Here is a 17,208-nt window from a genome sequence, read left to right on the forward strand (position 1 = left end):
GAACTGCACGACAAAGGTTATATACGCGAATCCCTTAGTCCTTGTGCTGTTCCTATCATTTTAGTGCCGAAAAAGGATGGTACGTCGCGTATGTGCGTTGATTGTAGAGGCATTAATAATATTGCTATTCGTTATCGTCATCTTATTCCTAGGCTAGATGATATGATTGATGAATTGAGTGGCTCTACAATATTCTCCAAAGTTGATTTGCGTAGTGGATACCATCAAATTCATATGAAATTGGGAGATGAATGGAAAACAACATTTAAAACTAAGTTTGGATTATATGAGTGGTTAGTCATGCCTTTTGGGTTAACTAATGCACCTAGTACTTTCATGAGATTAATGAACGAAGTTTTACGTGCTTTCATTGGACGATTTGTGGTAGTTTACTTTGATGACATGTTGATTTATAGCAAATCTTTGGAGGAACATTTGGAACATTTACGTGTTGTTTTTATTGCTCTACGTGATGCACGTTTGTTTGGTAACCTTGGAAAGTGCACCTTTTGCACCGACCGAGTATCTTTTCTTGGCTATGTTGTTACTCCATAGGGAATTGAAGTTGATAAAGCCAAGATTGAAGCTATTGAGAGTTGGCCACAACCCAAAACGGTCACACAAGTGAGGAGTTTCCTTGGCCTCGCTGGATTCTATAAGCGTTTTGTGAGAGATTTCAGCACCATTGTTGCACCTCTCAACGAGCTTACAAAGAAGGATGTGCCTTTTGTTTGGGGTATTGCACAGGAAGAAGCCTTCACGTTATTGAAAGATAAGTTGACACATGCTCCTTTACTCCAACTTCTTGATTTTAATAAGACTTTTGAGCTTGAATGTGATGCTAGTGGAATTGGATTAGGAGGTGTGTTATTACAAGATGGCAAACCTGTTGCATACTTTTCTGAAAAATTGAGTGGGCCTAGTCTGAACTATTCTACTCATGATAAAGAATTATATGCTCTTGTTCGGACCTTAGAAACATGGCAACATTATTTATGGCCCAAGGAATTTGTTATACATTCTGATCATGAATCTTTGAAACACATTAAAAGTCAAGCAAAACTGAACCGTAGACATGCTAAATGGGTTGAATTCATTGAGACTTTCCCTTATGTCATTAAACACAAGAAGGGTAAAGAAAATGTTATTCTTGATGCATTGTCTCGTCGTTATACTATGCTTTCACAACTTGACTTTAAAATATTTGGTTTGGAGACCATCAAAGATCAATATGTGCATGATGCTGAATTTAAAGATGTATTGCAGAATTGTAAGGAAGGGAGAACTTGGAACAAGTTCGTTCTTAACGATGGATTTGTGTTTCGTGCTAACAAGCTATGCATTCCAGCTAGCTTCGTTCGTCTTTTGTTGTTGCAGGAGGCGCATGGAGGAGGATTAATGGGACACTTTGGCGTCAAGAAGACGGAGGATATACTTGCTACACATTTCTTTTGGCCAAAGATGAGACAGGATGTTGAGCGTTTTGTTGCTCGCTGCACTACATGTCAAAAAGCTAAGTCACGGCTCAATCCTCATGGTTTATATATGCATTTGCCTGTACCTAGTGTTCCTTGGGAGGATATATCTATGGACTTTGTTTTAGGTTTACCTCGAACAAAGAAGGGGAGGGATAGCATATTTGTTGTCGTGGATAGGTTCTCTAAAATGGCACACTTTATACCATGGCATAAAAGTGATGATGTTGTTAATGTTGCTGATTTGTTCTTTCGTGAAATTATTCGTTTGCATGGTGTGCCAAATACTATTGTTTCAGATCATGATACTAAATTTCTTAGCCACTTTTGGAGATGTTTATGGGCTAAGTTGGGGACTAAACTGCTTTTAGGTACTACTTGTCACCCTCAAACTGATGGACAAACTGAAGTAGTCAATAGAACATTGTCTACTATGCTTAGGGTTGTTTTGAAGAATAACAAGAAAATGTGGGAAGAATGCTTGCCTCATATTGAATTTGCTTATAATCGTTCATTGCATTCTACTACTAAGATGTGCCCTTTTGAAATTGTGTATGGTTTCCTACCTCGTGCACCTATTGATTTGTTGCATATTCCATCTTCGGAGAAGGTTAATTTTGATGCTAAAGAACGTGCTAAATTGATTTTAAAAATGCATGAGTTAACTAAGGAAAACATTGAGCGTATGAATGCTAAATATAAACTTGCTGGAGATAAGGGTAGAAAACATGTTGTGTTTGCACCTGGAGATCTTGTTTGGTTACATTTGCATAAGGATAGATTTCCTAATTTGCGCAAATCAAAGCTAATTCCACGTGATGATGGTCCTTTTAAGGTGTTAGACAAAATAAATGATAATGCATATAAACTTGAGCTGCCTGCAGATTTTGGGGTTAGTCCCACTTTTAACATTGCAGATTTGAAGCCTTATTTGGGTGAGGATGATGAACTTTCGTCAAGGACGACTTCATTTCAAGAAGGGGAGGATGATGAGGACATCAATACCATTGTTACACCCACAGCCCCTGCGGCTATACATACTGGACCAATTACTAGAGCTCACGCACGCCAATTGAATTATCAGGTACTTTCATTTCTTGGTAACGATTCTAATGTTCATGAGAATATGATGTTGCCTAAATTGGATACATTTGTTTTGCTTACAAATGAAGGGCCTAGCTTGGACAAGAAAGATGAACCTTGGAGCAAGTTCAAGCATGGAGATGATGGCATGCGCAAGGGGATCAAGAACGGAGTTACAAGTGATGATTTCAGAACTTTGAAGCCACCATAAGGAGTGCATGAAGCCTTGGATGAAATATACAAGATGCCACTTCATAAATTTCGTCCAGAGGCTATTCTAGGTGCTGCATCACCTTATTATTGGGCCAGGCCCATGTATTTTCGAAATACTTAAGTATAGGCTGTTTTTAGAGTCCGTATGTGTGGGAAAACAAGAGTTAGGGTTGGTTCCGGACCCCTCCTCCAAGGGCCACGAAATTCCACCCTCTTCCTCCATATATACAGTCCTTAGGGCGTCGTTTAGACTTTGGGTTTTGTTTAGATTAAAAGTTCGCCATAGTTGCAACTTCGCGTACTTCGTTTGTGTCCAACGACTAGACCAAGACATCACAGAACCCCACCTTCATTAATAAAGCTTTCCTCTTTTATTCGCAATATCCATATTGCAATCTCAGTTTCTTGCTTGTTCTTCATTTGCTCACAGGAAATAGACCCTCGTGGTCAGGTTGATCGTGCTCTGGCGTGGTCAATAACCCTCGGAAGATGGTTTAGCGATTGCTAAGGCGCGACGTCTTCGCACGTTTGTAGTCGGATTGTCAAAGTCGACTCCCACAGAAAACGATATCTATCTCATCGAAACATCGGGACACCTTCGCCTTTATCAAGTGACATCAGATCTGAATAGTGGCTCATATTGCTTTGCAAGCCACTTGGCACTTACCCTGGTTGTTTCAGTAGAACTAGGGCAAGTGTGTTGTATTCTCATCTTCTTGATTGCAAAAGTGTTTTCCCCTTTTATAACAACTACCACAATGCAGAACTTGCATTGTGAATTCTTGCAATGCACAATGATCCTCTGATCTGAGTTCCTGTGATACTTGAAGTCTCTGCACCGAGTGATGTGCAAGCTCAATGGAGCATCTCTGAATTGATGTTGATCTTTGAAACACATATGAAGTTGTAGTAGTTGGTGTGGTTGCTCCAAATCCTCATTGTACCATACTCTAGGTGGCCTCTTTTTTGCCCCGCTCCTCCTTCTTTGAGGTAGCACAAATGCTAGTGGCTGAAATCCATCATCTTCATTGTCCTTCAGTAAACTATTATCTTCTTCATCTGATGATGGTTTCCAATCAGGTTGCACTTCTTCTAAAACACTGGAATGTGACCTTATTGTTGGTCCCCTCCTTACTTGCACCTTTTGCTTCTTCTTTGCTGGCACAGATATTTTTTCTTCCTCTTCTGGAACAATAGGGTCATCATCCTCCAAATCAAATAATTCATCTACCTCTGTGTCACCGTCATAATGCACTTGTTCTTCCTCCTCTGTCTCTTCTTCTGATTCTTCCTCCTATGTTTCTTTCTCATCTAGTTTTTGTACTTCTTCCTCTCTCTGTCCGTTTCCCTCTTCCATCTCCATGTCTTCAACATCAATCATTTCCTCATTGTAGTTAGGCCTTAAATCCCCCACATAATAAGGGTTATTGTCACTATAATATTGCCCTTCAGATGAAGATGCATAACTGCCATCATAGCCATCTTGTTCTTCCTCCACAACTTCTTTTAACTTTGGATTTAGAACACTCCTGCCCCCTTGTGTTAAAACAACAAGACCTACAACTGCAATAGAGAAGCTACTCTGACCTTCATAAGCAACACCTTGCTGATCAACATCATAAACAGGTGGATCAGCCATATCATAAACAACGGGCTTAGAATAAACAATTGGATCTAAATTTTGCTTCTCTACAAAACCCTTCTGTGCTACACTGACAGCTGGTGGACAAGCCCTAAATAGCAAATTAAGCACCAAACTCTCCTCATTCTGCCTCTTGATCAACTGTAGTTTAACATTACTATCAACCAATTCCAAGCCCTGCTCTCCTGGGGTCTCCATGTAAAACATTAGTGAATCATCAATACTAAAGCCTTGTGTTTCCATCAATGCAACCATATTCAGATATGTCACATCTGAACTGCTAAGCTTCCTCTCTAACAGATCGTTATTGTCAAAATGGATCCTACCGTCCCATATGTCTTCATATAAACTACAATTCACATGCATTTTACCTAATCAGTACACTATAACCCTAATTAGAAAATAAAAGAGAAGAAAAAAAGACAAAAACTTACAGGACGCCGCCGGGCCCGTGGGTCAGCTCGTGGCTATTGCTAGGGTTCGCCACCCAAAGTTGTGTCAGCCGTACCCGCTGCTCCATCGACAGTGCTGGCTCCATGAACTCGTCGTCGTCGCTCGAATACTTAGAGCTCGAGTAGTCGTCGCCGCCCTCGAATGCTCCTGCCGCGCCGCTGCCGAAGAGGGGAATGTTTGCGCCGTCATCATAGTCGTCGCTGTCGCTGCCGCCACCACCGCCTGGGGTCGCCGCCGCCATCGCTGTATAGGCGCGGAGCTAGGGTTCGTCGTTCATCGATGAACGAAGGAAGAGAGGAGAAGGAGGAGACAGAGCACGGGCCGGGCCGGTTTGAGCCGGACCGCACCTATCGAGCGAGTGGGCGGGTGCCGATTCGCCAGCGTGGCAGCTGACGCGCGGGTCCGGGCAGTCAGTTCCAACGTCAATATATAGAAATACAAATTTTAGCCCGATTTGCAACGGTTCACCCCAAACTTGTTACTGACATGTAAAAAGTACCAAACTTGGTACCAATTTGCCACCATCGCCCCAAATGTGGTACTATCGTGTAATTATCTCACCTTTTCCCTAAAGCTTGTCACCCCCCAAAAAAGAACTTATCCCCTAAACGTCTGCACTTGGTTTTTTTAATCCGTACCACTCAAAATACTTATAGAAAAAGCAAAATTCATCCATAAATAACATGCAAATATCCCTAGTACAACAATAGTTCAAATATATTCCTTACACCTTCTCTTTCCTCCTTCACAAGAAAAGATCTCAATCTTTCCTCCTCCTTCAGCGGCGTCGCCGCCGGTCCGCCTCATCTCCAATGGCCTCTGGGCCATGGAGGTGCCGAGCCCCCCCCCCCCGCATGTCGGGAGGGACCCTGTTCTCGTTCTTGTTAGGTTTAGTGTCTTGATTGGGGCTATGTGACGGCGGCGATGTCCCTCAATAGGAATAATGTCTCCCACATTCTATCCCCGTCTCGATGGTGTGTCTAGCTTCATCGGAGGGTGTGTGGAGGTGTGTTTCCGCTGGATCTCAGGGGATCCGGTAGGTGCTGGTCTTCGGTGGGTCTGCTTGGAACTGGTTTTCGTTCGGATGTTTACACATTTCATCCTTCCCATCTACGACTTTCTTCATCAGCGATGGTTGCTACTCTGGTGCGCCGGTCCTATGGGGCCTTAGCACGTTGACTTCCCCAACTGTCTAGTGCAACAAGGTTTGCCCGGCTTCGGCGAGGGATGGGTGATGACGGCGACGCGCCTTTGACTCGCCCCAATGCTTGTAGTCATCGCTAGGTGGTCCACGAACCTGGTTGTATTTTTATTACCTCTAATGTTCTTTGTACTATCATGATTGAAGTTGAATAGATTGAAAGTTTCTTAGAAAAAAAGAGATAACAGGATGTTCAACAATTTTTTTCGAACTCATCGACTCCGAAATCAATGATACTCTAGTCGGAATTCACACATGCCGATCCACAACACTATGCCCCTTGAGTTTCATCCAACAATGTATTAACGTAAATGGCCTGCCCTCGGTTTTGTGATACAACATGGCAGCACGTCTGGGCTATATAATGTGATGGTTACCAAGTTGCAACATTGAGTGAATCAATGAATTGACTAACATGTAGGGCAACAAGAAGCAAAACTTATTATCTCCATGATTGACGCACCCGGTGGTCTTCTCTCCGATTGTGTAATCGCATTGTGATACTTCATGACGGAGTTGAAGATGGTGTACCATCGATGGGCTAGGAACTTTGCATTGTGTTTCATGGATCACATCCAAGTCGTAGGAGCGCGAAGTGCTTTTGCACATGAAACCAAGAATGCATGTTTTGCCAAAAGGTCGAGCCCCATGTCTCATGCCTACAAAGTCCGTAGATAGGACTAAACACGCATCGCACATCAGCTCATCCTCCATCACCAAGTACCCCACCATCGTGCTTACTCTAGGAAACAACGAGAAGGTCAAAAGAAAGCTCAGTGGCATTTGATCGAAGACCTGTTGGGCGTAGTGTCCGCCATGGACATCATCGGCAGGGGCGGAGGGTACTTGGCTGCAGACGGATCCAAGGTGCACGGCGGCGTAGTCTAACATGGGCATGCACGTGGATTGGGTTACGGGCTCGGCAATGCCTGGGCGGCGGCTGGAGAGGTACAAAGGTGGCAGCGGGCGAGGAGGGTGCACATGCTGAGAAAGGGGGAAGCATGGGCGGAGTGAAGAAATGTGGTCCAAGAGGGGATTTGAGTGGGGCTAGGGGTATCGAAGTCCTACGTGGTGAGGTCCGGACGCCCGCATCCCCTCTCCCCCAGTTTGTGTATGGTTTGCGGGAATACGTACAAGCATCCACGTCTGTGGGGAAATACCGACCCGTTTTGGATTTCAAACTATGTCCGGACAACTCGACCCGGACGTGTGCAGACGGTTTGAGGGGCGACATTGGAGATGCCCTAAGAACTATCAACATATTTTCTTCACTAAAACCGATTCTTAGTCTTTAAATCAATAGAACAAAACTGCACAAGCTATTTTTAACCTCTCTCGCTCGCACAGCTCCTCGACACTTTTCTCGTCGTTGCCGGAGGAGGACGAGGCGGAGCAGCCTTCTCCGGGGTTCAACATGACGGAGGCGGAGGCGAAGTTCGCCCTCGCCCAAGCCACGAAGATGGCAGGGTAGCAGGCCATCCTGGAGTCCATCCAGAATGAGGTCTATGTGGAGGCCAACCGGCAGTTCCTCCTGCAGGAGCAGGCAGCGTCCGACGCGCTCTTCATCGAACTCGACGCAGAGATAGAGGAGGTGGAGGCCGGAGCGGAGCAGCCGAAGATGCAGCTACCGCCCATGTAGTCGGAGTCGGGCACGAATATAGTGAACATCTCCGACAAGGAGTAGCTAGATCATCTACGTCGTACGTAGGTTATTTCGTTTGCATGCTTTTGTTTGGATTTGAGAATCTAGTATGAGATGTCCTGATATAGTTGTGCTAATTTGAGGAGTCCGCGCACATTTGAGGGGTCATATTTATCATATGCCGCTGTAGATGCTCTAAAGCCACTATAAGAGAAATATAACAATACTTGCTCTAATATCGTATGATATATTATACTCATCAAGAACTAATCAGTGGACCATGACAAAAGGCATAGCAATCAAAACCCTTGCCTACTCCTCTTTCTCGCCAGTGACGGTGTTGGGCTCTACCAATCATGCGTTGCTGCGTTGAAACCGCACTTGCACGACGGCACGAGCCCGTCAGGTGTTGTGCCTTCGTTGGTAAGTCTAGCACCTGCACCGAAATATCTCGCCACCGGCCGATCGGGGCCGTCCGTGGCCCGATCCCACGGCCCCGAGGCGCCCAAACTACATTCCAACGGAGCCACATTACTGTTCTGGAAAGGGTGATGATACGCTTCCCATTCCCATCCCGACCGCTTCCTCGCCCTCCTCCTCCTCCCACTGCCACCCACCGCCGCCCGACGCGCCGCGGACCTGCTCGCCGCCTCCGCCCCCCCCCCCCCCCCCCCCCCCCCCCCCCCCCCCGCCGGAGAGGGCGCTGCTCCTAGGCCCGCCGCGCGCCTCCCCACCCCCACCCCCTCCACGCGCGCGCGCCTCGTCTCCCCCCTGGCTTAAAGCGTCGCCGCCGACCGGCGCTTCGATCGGGAGTTCAGACTCGTGGCATGCAGGTGAGAACCCCCCGACGCGTCCCGCTGAAAGACGAATCGAATCGAAACATTTCAGTTCGTCGTTGAAAATCGGGGTTTCCTGTCGAAAGTCTTATGCTTTTTTTCTATTAGACAGTAGAAAAGTTCTGAAATATTCTAATCTAAAGGGGAAGTTCCTGTTTAAAAGTCCGAGGGCGGCGGTGCCGGGGTGTCGGCTAGGCGGAGAAGCCGCTGGGGGTGCTGACGGGGCTGCGGGGAAGGATGAGCAGGAGGTATTAGGTTAGAGGTTGGGGAAGACGGATGGGGGGCTGCCGGCGTTTGGTGAGGTCAGATAGGGCGTATACCAGAACTGGTGTCGCATAGCCCGTAGGCGTAACCCTCCTCCGCTGTCCTCTGGACTGTGGACTGGCGTGGAGCCAAGATCTGTCCGGGTTTGGATTGATTCGCCATTGGACTGTCCGAGCTCATATTCAAGTATACGTATTTTGGTGCCTGTTACCCTGAACTAGCCTCTTATTTTCAGAAGAAATTGAGGGTTTAACTGAACCTCGAGTCTGCCCCCGCTTTCAGAACTAGGTTGGTGTTGCGCACACGCACACCATGCTGTTATGTGCTATTGCAGGTAGTGTTGAATCTCGTGGCTTTGAAACATAAGCATATTTAAGGTGGGGGGAGGAAAACGTCATTGGAACATTACAAAAGAAAGAACTAGTCAGCCTGGTGAACCTCAAACTTTACTACGCATAAAATGTTTGCTTGGTGCAGAATATGCTGATTTGTATGCGAGAGACATGTTGTGGGTTTGATGAGGTCCTTGTTATTTAAGTCAGTGACCTTTTGTAGATCAAGATAATAGCCTTTGAATTTAGAACAAAAAACTATTTCAGTCGTTGCTAACTTGTTCTGTAAATGCCACAGGTGACACTGTTTGAAGCCCTCTGTCTCTTGACTTGAAAATAACAAGTTATCGACGCTGCGAGTAAGCTTTATTTGTCGAGCAAAAATAAGCTAGTAGTATTTGCACGTGATTGGGCAAATTAGTCAAGACGGGCGCTCTTTGCTGCGTGGCCGCTAGGCCACATGGGACAAAGTCCAATCCTGCTAGCAGAGACTGTTCCATGGATCCTACAGAGCCACGTTGGCGGATGAATTCGAGCTTCTCTCCTCCGTCGCGGGGATGGGACTGCATGTACTCATCAGACGGTTTGCCTCATAGGACTCCTGATGCTCCACACGATCATCCACCTTATGTGTCATCACTATCATCACATAGTAAAGGAAGTAGAAGTGCATTTGGCAGTGACCAGTACCTGAATCACCACCACTCTGTATCTGATGGAGCACTTTCTTATTTTGGTAGTCCTGTTGACAGCCTTCAGGCTCCACGCTGGACACCCTCTCTGCAAAGATTTGATCTTGGCGAGTTCTCTACACCTGGAGGAGGTATATATATACTTGTTCCTGATTACATACCGTGGATGCTGTTTTGCCATGTTTCTATTTGTGTAATATGCACATCTCTTCACAGTATAATGAATGGAGTCTGTCACTGAAAAAATGAACATGATAGTAGCTGCATCGTAAACACATTTGGAAGCATTGCATTATGTTGTAACATAGGCTTGTTTTGGTGTTAGTACGAAAGAAATTTGCTGAATTGACTGGCTTTCCTTGCAAATAGTACTTGAAACATGGCTTGTGAATCACTGTCTCAACAGTCTATAAGTGCTTGATTCATCTGCCTGTTCATATGGTAATTTGCCTATATGTAGCGCCATTTGGATGGTCTAATTATTTCTGAAAAGATCCTGCTACACTCTTGATGTCTTCCCAAGTTCTTAACGTTTTTGTGGGATATTGTGTCTTGTCCCGTTCATACATGGAATGCTTCATTAAACAGTACAAAGTCTTCTGTATCAAACGTGCTAAGTAAGTATTATGTCTGGTTTGTCTAGCATAAGTCTTCAACAAGATCTGAACCCAAAGAATATTATTCCCATGTCAAGGTGAGATGAGTATGGCATGAAGAAAGCAAATCTGTACCCATATTCGGATGAATACAAGTTTATTGAAGAATTGCATAGTAAGGAACTTGGTAAACACATGCCCTAATTGGATGAAATACAAGTTCATTGACGAATTACATTTTGATGTGATTCAGGGGCACATTATGAGAGCTGGTTTTGCAGATTTAGTTACTCGGTTTCTAATTGTATTAGTTTTCATACAGCACCATTTACTTTGTCAATTGGTTTCATTGGAAATTTTGGCAAAAAAAATTAACCGTATACATGGGCATCAGCGCTCAGTGGTACACGTTAGAAACAGCTACCCCTGCAACACCTGAATTTTTCTTTCATCCATGTTCATGATTACTGATCAGTCATTACTATAGTGCTAGTGTTCCTTTGTTAGCTTCCTGTTTAATTAACCATTTCTCTACTCTTTGGGACCAGGACCGAAACCTGAAAGTTCCGATCTCCAATCCAGCGAGGCAAGCTCCATTTTATTTTTGTTTACTTAATCCCCCTAGTTCTCTGTCAGCTAGCATGCTTTTAACCAAAATAAACATATAGGCGTGTCCTCTGTATCATAGTGCTGATTTTTTTTTGTTCATTGTGTGCTGCAGAGACATTTAACTGCTGTGAGCAGTTTCAGTTCTGCATCCCCATTCTCAGAAACAAGTCAGCTGGCATCTTCTGGTAAACGACCAGCTTCACATCTACCTCGCAATCATCTGGGAAGGCGATCCTTTATGTCAACACCAGTCTACCCGCTAGTCTTCCGCAATCCAGTGTCAGAAGCAGAAGCCTCGGGGGTGGCTGAGGCTAGTAATGCTGGGCGTACCACACCGAGTGATGACAGCCTGGCTTCTCCTGTGTGGAGGCGCAGTTTGGCGAGTCCTGAGCTCAAGTTCCATGACACACTGAGTGAACTTCGGAAGATGGAGGCTTCTCCTGAGCCGAACACAAGCTCTAGGAGGGAAGGATTCAGATGGAGCAGTGCTAGCAGCTATGATTTTGGATATGATGGTGATGCCATTGACATTTCAGACCATATCAGCATTGACTCCCAAAGGTCCCCAACAAGTTCAACGAGTTTCCTGAAATGTGGCTTATGCGAGAGATTCCTCAGGCAGAAGTCGCCATGGAGCTCAAACCGGATAGTTCGAAATACCAATATGCCAGTAGCAGCAGTCCTCCCATGCCGACACGTCTTCCACGCAGACTGCCTGGAGGAAAGTACTCCGAAGAGTGAAGCCCATGAACCACCTTGCCCGCTGTGCACGCGAGCTCCCGATAGTGAAGGATGTGTATCATTCTCGGAGCCTCTTCACGCCGCCCTCAGATCCGCTCGCAGGAATCATGGCATTCGCTTTTCTTCTGGTGATGCGGGTGGTAGCAGCAGCAGCGCAAACCCTTCTCGCAACGACCATGTGCTGAAGAGAAATCAGTCTGCGCTCGCGCCAGCGCGCAGCGGCTCGCTGTTCCGGAACCGTTTCAAGAAGCAGTTCCCCTTCAAGGGGAGGCTCGGGAAGGACCTGTTTGGTGGCAGGGTTTTCAGGAAGGTCGGCTCGTCGTCGTCTTCAGGGGGCCAAAAGGATGACAGTCGTCAGCCGCCAGCAGCTAATAAGCCTGACCGATCCATGGAGTAAGTAAGCTAGAGCGAAGGCGCGCCTTATATTGTTCGCTGCCGTTACTCTACCCTTGTACCGTGTCCAAATCCGTAGTAGATGTATCCATAAATTGTGGAAAGCAGTGCCGGTGCGCTGCGAGTACTCGTCCAGGACGGAGCTGTTTGTTTTGTTTGGACGGTGCCTGCCTTGGATGTGGCACCATGAGTGCGTGAACTAACTGTGCTTTCATCATGACTCAGTTTGCCGCCTGTTGTTTTGTTTGGAACATGTTACTGTATTGAAAACCGGCAGGTCCGGCTCTGGAGTATTAACAGTCGAGAACGGTTATCGTTTGCCTTTGTTGTGCTTTGTTTCCCGTGGGTGTCCATGTTTACCTGGTTCACATGCATTCCATCATTGAACGATTTACATCTTTGTGGCAAGTTGGTGGCGGCATCAAATTTTGTAGTGGAAACTGCATCGGTGGTTTCTCTCGTATTCTATGCCTGACCCCCGCATCGCCTCTCCCTGGCGGCACGGGGGGAACCACTCCGGCGTCGCCACCTTCCCTCCTCCCTCCACCCCCCACCTCGCCGCCGCCTGAGGAGTTTGCCGGCGAAGCCGGTCTGGCTCCAGGGAGGGTGGCGGCGGGGCATCTCTCTGCGAGGCGCGAGGGCGCATCTGGCGCGCGGGCGCGGCGAGCTTGGGCGGGATCGCGGGCGCGGCTCTGGCTTGGGCTGGTGAGGCTCCGGCGGTCCGAGGGGTGTCGCGGCGCGGCGGGGGGCTCGCTCCGGCGCGGGATCTGGCGCTCTAGCAGGGGCGCCGTCAAGGGGAGGGCGCGGATGCGCGCGGGCGGGCGTCTCGCGCGGTGCGTGCGTTGTGTGCGGCGCAAGTCGGGCGCGTGGGCGGGAGGTGGTTCGGCTCGGGAGGCGTCGGGCAGGGAAGCTCGTCAGGCGGGCTCGTCAGGCGGGCGTGACGCGAGGAGGAAGCCGGGGCGACGGCCCCGTGCTGGAAGCCATGGCGTTTTGGCCATGGTGTCATGTGCGCTCGCTTCTCATTCGCAGCTTGAGGTGCTGCTGCTGAGGGTGGTGCGCGGTGAAGCTTGGTGGTCGGCGTTGGAGAGTGCAAGGCGCAACAGGAATGGCTCCAATGATCTCCACGCTTCTGGGTGGATCAGATCTGCGGGCCTCCATAGGGATGTGTGTGTTCCGGGCAAAAGCCTTGACCCGACTTTATCGGTGCCGTCGACGGCGGCGCTTTCGGGCGTCGTTTCCCTCCTTGGAGGCGTCGTTGTGGAACTCATCTTCTTCTATGTGGGGCTCGGGCTCTCCGGGTGAAAACCTAAGCTCCAGATTTTCCGGAGCGGGCGACGGCGGCGTCTTCGTCGTTTCCCTCTTGGGGGTGTTGCTTGGGAGAGTTAGCTTGTGCTTAGTGCGTTTGGTTTTCTCCTACGTCGGGTTTGGTGGATGCCGGGGCAGCGGCCCCGGACGGCTGATGAACGCCGAGGCGGCGGCCTCGGAAAGTGATGCGCGGTGCGGCTCCATGGGGCGGGGCGGTGGCTCGGCCTTCACTTGGGTGGCAATCTTGGGCCACTTGGGTGGCAGGCTTGTCGGTCCGGTCGACGCGTTCCAGAGGGGGCGGTCTGACTTTGCGTCGGGGCAGCGGCCCCGGATGTGGTGCGACGTTCGTGGTCTACGAGCGGTTGCCCTGAGCAGCGTGGGCTGCGGGCAGCTGGGTCGCGCGGCGTTGCTGCTCGAGCGGAGCGGTGGTACGTCGGGGCGGCGGCCCCGGAAGGTGGTGCCGGTTGATTGCGCTGGGCGCGACGGAGCGGTGGATGTCGGGGCGGCGGCTCCGAGAAAATCACTGTGGCGTCCAGACTTCTGTGGCAACGATGATGGTAGGAGCGATGTCAGCGACGCGGCAATGGTTGCGATAGTCGGCTCTTCTCCGGCGTGTCCATGATATTGCCTCGTTTTGTTTGTTGTTGTGGAGTCGAAGCTGCGGCGGCGAGGCCCTGTGGTATACGATGACTGGTTCCAGGTGTCCTTTCGGCGATCTTCCGTGGCGCCAGCCGTGCCTGGTTTCATTCTTCTGAGTTCTCCGTCAGAATCGGAGCTGCGTTGTCTGTCCGCAGGTCGACATGTCGCCGAGAAGGGTGCGCTTTGCCCTGTGTGTTTCAGTCTATGCGAGTGGGCCCGGCTCTTGTTGTTCCGTTTTTGTCCGGTTTTCCGTAATTAATTGGTCAATTCTTTTCTGCTTAATTAATAGATGAGGCAACTTTTGCTTCCGTTTCGAAAAAAAATTATAGTGAGAACCCTAGGTCTAGCATCAAGTTTTCAGGATGAAAACACTAGGTCTGGCTTCATTGGTTGTACCAAACGTTGAGTCTGCTCGCACTCTCTTCCCTGAGTGAAAAATCCATGATCTGATTCATATGGTTGGATCTGATGGCGATGGTGTTCATGCACCGATATGTTGCAACAGGTTGTTTGTCTCGCCTCGACCTTTTCAGGTTGTTCTTTTTCCTTCTAATATGTGTGCAATCTTGATTGCTTGAGTGGCTCTGGATATCCTGTTGTTGCAAAAGTAAGATTTAATTTGTATCAACTTTTGATATTAATATATTACCTTTTTATATAAAAATATTGGCTGTCAAGACCACAATTTGACCTTAAAGACAGCGCGATAGGGCGAGGCTTACATGTGTTGGTTTGTTACAACTTGGACAATCTTCTACACTCAAGAGATTTTCTTTTTGGCGAATAATTCTTCCGATCTGTTGATAAGATATAACAGCGGCACAGAGATCCATAGTAGACTAAATGCACATTGGTTATATTCATATGGCTCTTTTGATTCAAAAGGAATTCATAGGATTCAGATCCTTGGGAATTTTCTCTATGTAGTCCGCTATGCATAATTTGAATTGTTGAGATATTTCCATAAGGATTTCTTTGCACTCTGCTTTGGAGGAAAATTCCCTTCCACTCAAATGTCTTGCTACAAATCCTTTTGTTTTTTCTGTCTTGTCAAACACTTTCCGAATTTATGGTTCTCTAATTCGAATAGAATTAAGAGGTTATCCTACTCCAATAGTCCAATTCCATATTTCCCATTCATGTGTTTTGAGGAACCTGCGAATCAAAGAGGCCCATGTTAAAGAGAGTAGAATTTCTAGAAGAATGAAAGATTATCACATGGTGCGTTTTCTCAAAAAGAAGCATTGGATTTTCCATCCTCCTGGTTATGAGAACCAGTCAGCAACTAAGATAAACATTTTTGTAAGTTCTACGAAAAGTCAAGTCAAAAGAAGTTCAAAGATTTCACACCCTTTTTTGTTCTCGCCATGTAGCTTGAAAATATAAATATCACAGAAAAGTGCCTAGATGCTAATTACTGGATTTTTATTAAAAAAATCTAGCATCTGAAAAGTTCATAAAGTAATTTTGTTAACACTATTAATCTAGAACTACAAGGGATTTTTTTCCATTTATAAACAATTTTGTGTTCAAAAACTAAATGCACAAATTTGAAATAACAATAAAACAACAGAACTTCTAGAAGAGTGAATACTATTTAGCTACATAATCTTCACGGGTCATTTGTAAAAAAAAAAATCGATGGGTTGTAAAAACTCGTTTTCAAGGACTAGATGTGAATCAAAGAAGCCCATGTTAAAGATAGTAGAATTTCTAGAAGAGTGAAAGAGTATCACATGGTGCGTTTTCTCAAAAAGAAGCGTTGGATTTTTCATTCCCCTAGTTATGAGAACAAGCCAACAACTAAGATAAACAATTTTGTAAGTTCTATGAAAAGTCAAGTCAAAAGAAGTTCAAAGATTTCACACCCTTTTTGTTCTCGCCAGGTTGCTTGAAAAGATAAATGCCACAAAAAAGTGCCTGGAGGCTGATTAATGAATATTTATGCAAAATTCTAGCATCTGAAAAGTTCATGAAGTAATTTTGTTTGCATTATTGAACTAGAACCGCACGGGATTTGCTTTTTTTTTTCATTTGCGCACAACTCTGTGTTAAAAATTGAATGCACAAATTTTTAAAGTAAAAATGAAATAAAACAAGAGAACATCTAGAAGAGCGAATACTATTTCACAACATTATGTTCACGGGTCATTTGTAAAAACTCGTTTTCAAGGACTAGCTGCCGATTTTACAAAGAGATTTGTATTAAACTACAGCTAAATAGGAGAGTATTTGGAGAACCAACAAGGTAATGATGCTTATAAAAGAAAGAGAAAAGTCGTCGAGTTTTGACATGTAAAAACTCGTAAAAAATAAGTACCAATGTTTTCTTTCTCCTAGAGAAAGAAAGAAGTGCTCACAGGCATTTCAGATTTTCTCGCCTTTCGCCAGCGCCTGCAGGCAATCTGCTTCATCTTTTATGGCCTTAGGACCAGGATCCCGGACTTTGTCAATGGAAGTGCTCATGCTTCATTTTAGGTGTTTGTCTGAATCCGTTTAGGGTTTGTGTCATGCTTAGGAAGGCGAAGCAGCGACGGCTCCTTGAAGATGGAATATGGTTCTCCCCATCTAGCCCTAGTCCTGGTGATGCATCTCGTGTCGTCGAAGGATGTACGGAGACGTGTCTCTGGCATCTCGCGGGATTCGGTTGGTGTTTGTCTTCGGTGGACCTCTGTGGATCTGGTTTTCGTTTGTCTGCGCTCATGTGTCTATAAGCTGGATCCTTCCGATCTACGCTTATCTTCATCAACGGTGGTTGTTGTTTCTGATGTGTTGATCCGTTGGGGTTTTAGCACGATGACTTTTTGTCTGTCTATTACAATAAGGACTGTCTAGCTCCGGCAAAGAAGGGCGATGACGGTGGCTCGACTGCGGCTTGCTTTACTGTGTGTAGTCGTTGCTAGGTGGTCTAGGGATATAGATGCATTTTATGTTATATCTGATGCTCTTTATACTGTCATGATGTTTGAGGAATATATGAAAAGTTTATTCCGCAAAATAAAATAAAATAAATACCGCTAGCAGGAGTGTTACAAAGTGAGCTTCGCAGAAAAGAAAGTGTGGATATTGCACCCCTCTCCTCTCCCCGTTGG

At 46.5% G+C, this 17,208-nt stretch overlaps 1 protein-coding gene across 1 annotated transcript; it reads left to right on the forward strand.

The window, feature by feature from the left end:
• The first annotated feature begins 8,292 nt into the window (after positions 1-8,292).
• On the forward strand, positions 8,293-12,490 carry LOC125514599. The gene is made up of 4 exons (XM_048679934.1): positions 8,293-8,542; positions 9,440-9,964; positions 10,978-11,015; positions 11,151-12,490. The coding sequence occupies exons 2-4, from the start codon at positions 9,640-9,642 to the stop codon at positions 12,174-12,176; spliced, it is 1,389 nt and encodes a 462-aa protein (XP_048535891.1). The 5' UTR covers positions 8,293-8,542; positions 9,440-9,639; the 3' UTR covers positions 12,177-12,490.
• Positions 12,491-17,208: the final 4,718 nt, after the last annotated feature.

This window comes from Triticum urartu, chromosome 6 (genome assembly GCF_003073215.2).
Source record: "Triticum urartu cultivar G1812 chromosome 6, Tu2.1, whole genome shotgun sequence".
Taxonomy (NCBI): domain Eukaryota; kingdom Viridiplantae; phylum Streptophyta; class Magnoliopsida; order Poales; family Poaceae; genus Triticum; species Triticum urartu.

Coding starts and splice junctions, on each gene's coding strand:
- LOC125514599 (XM_048679934.1), top strand. CDS start 9,640: ATGGATCCTACAGAGCCACGTTGGCGGATGAATTCGAGCTTCTCTCCT. Junction 9,965..10,977: donor GTTCTCTACACCTGGAGGAG/GTATATATATAC, acceptor CTTTGGGACCAG/GACCGAAACCTGAAAGTTCC. Junction 11,016..11,150: donor CCGATCTCCAATCCAGCGAG/GCAAGCTCCATT, acceptor TGTGTGCTGCAG/AGACATTTAACTGCTGTGAG.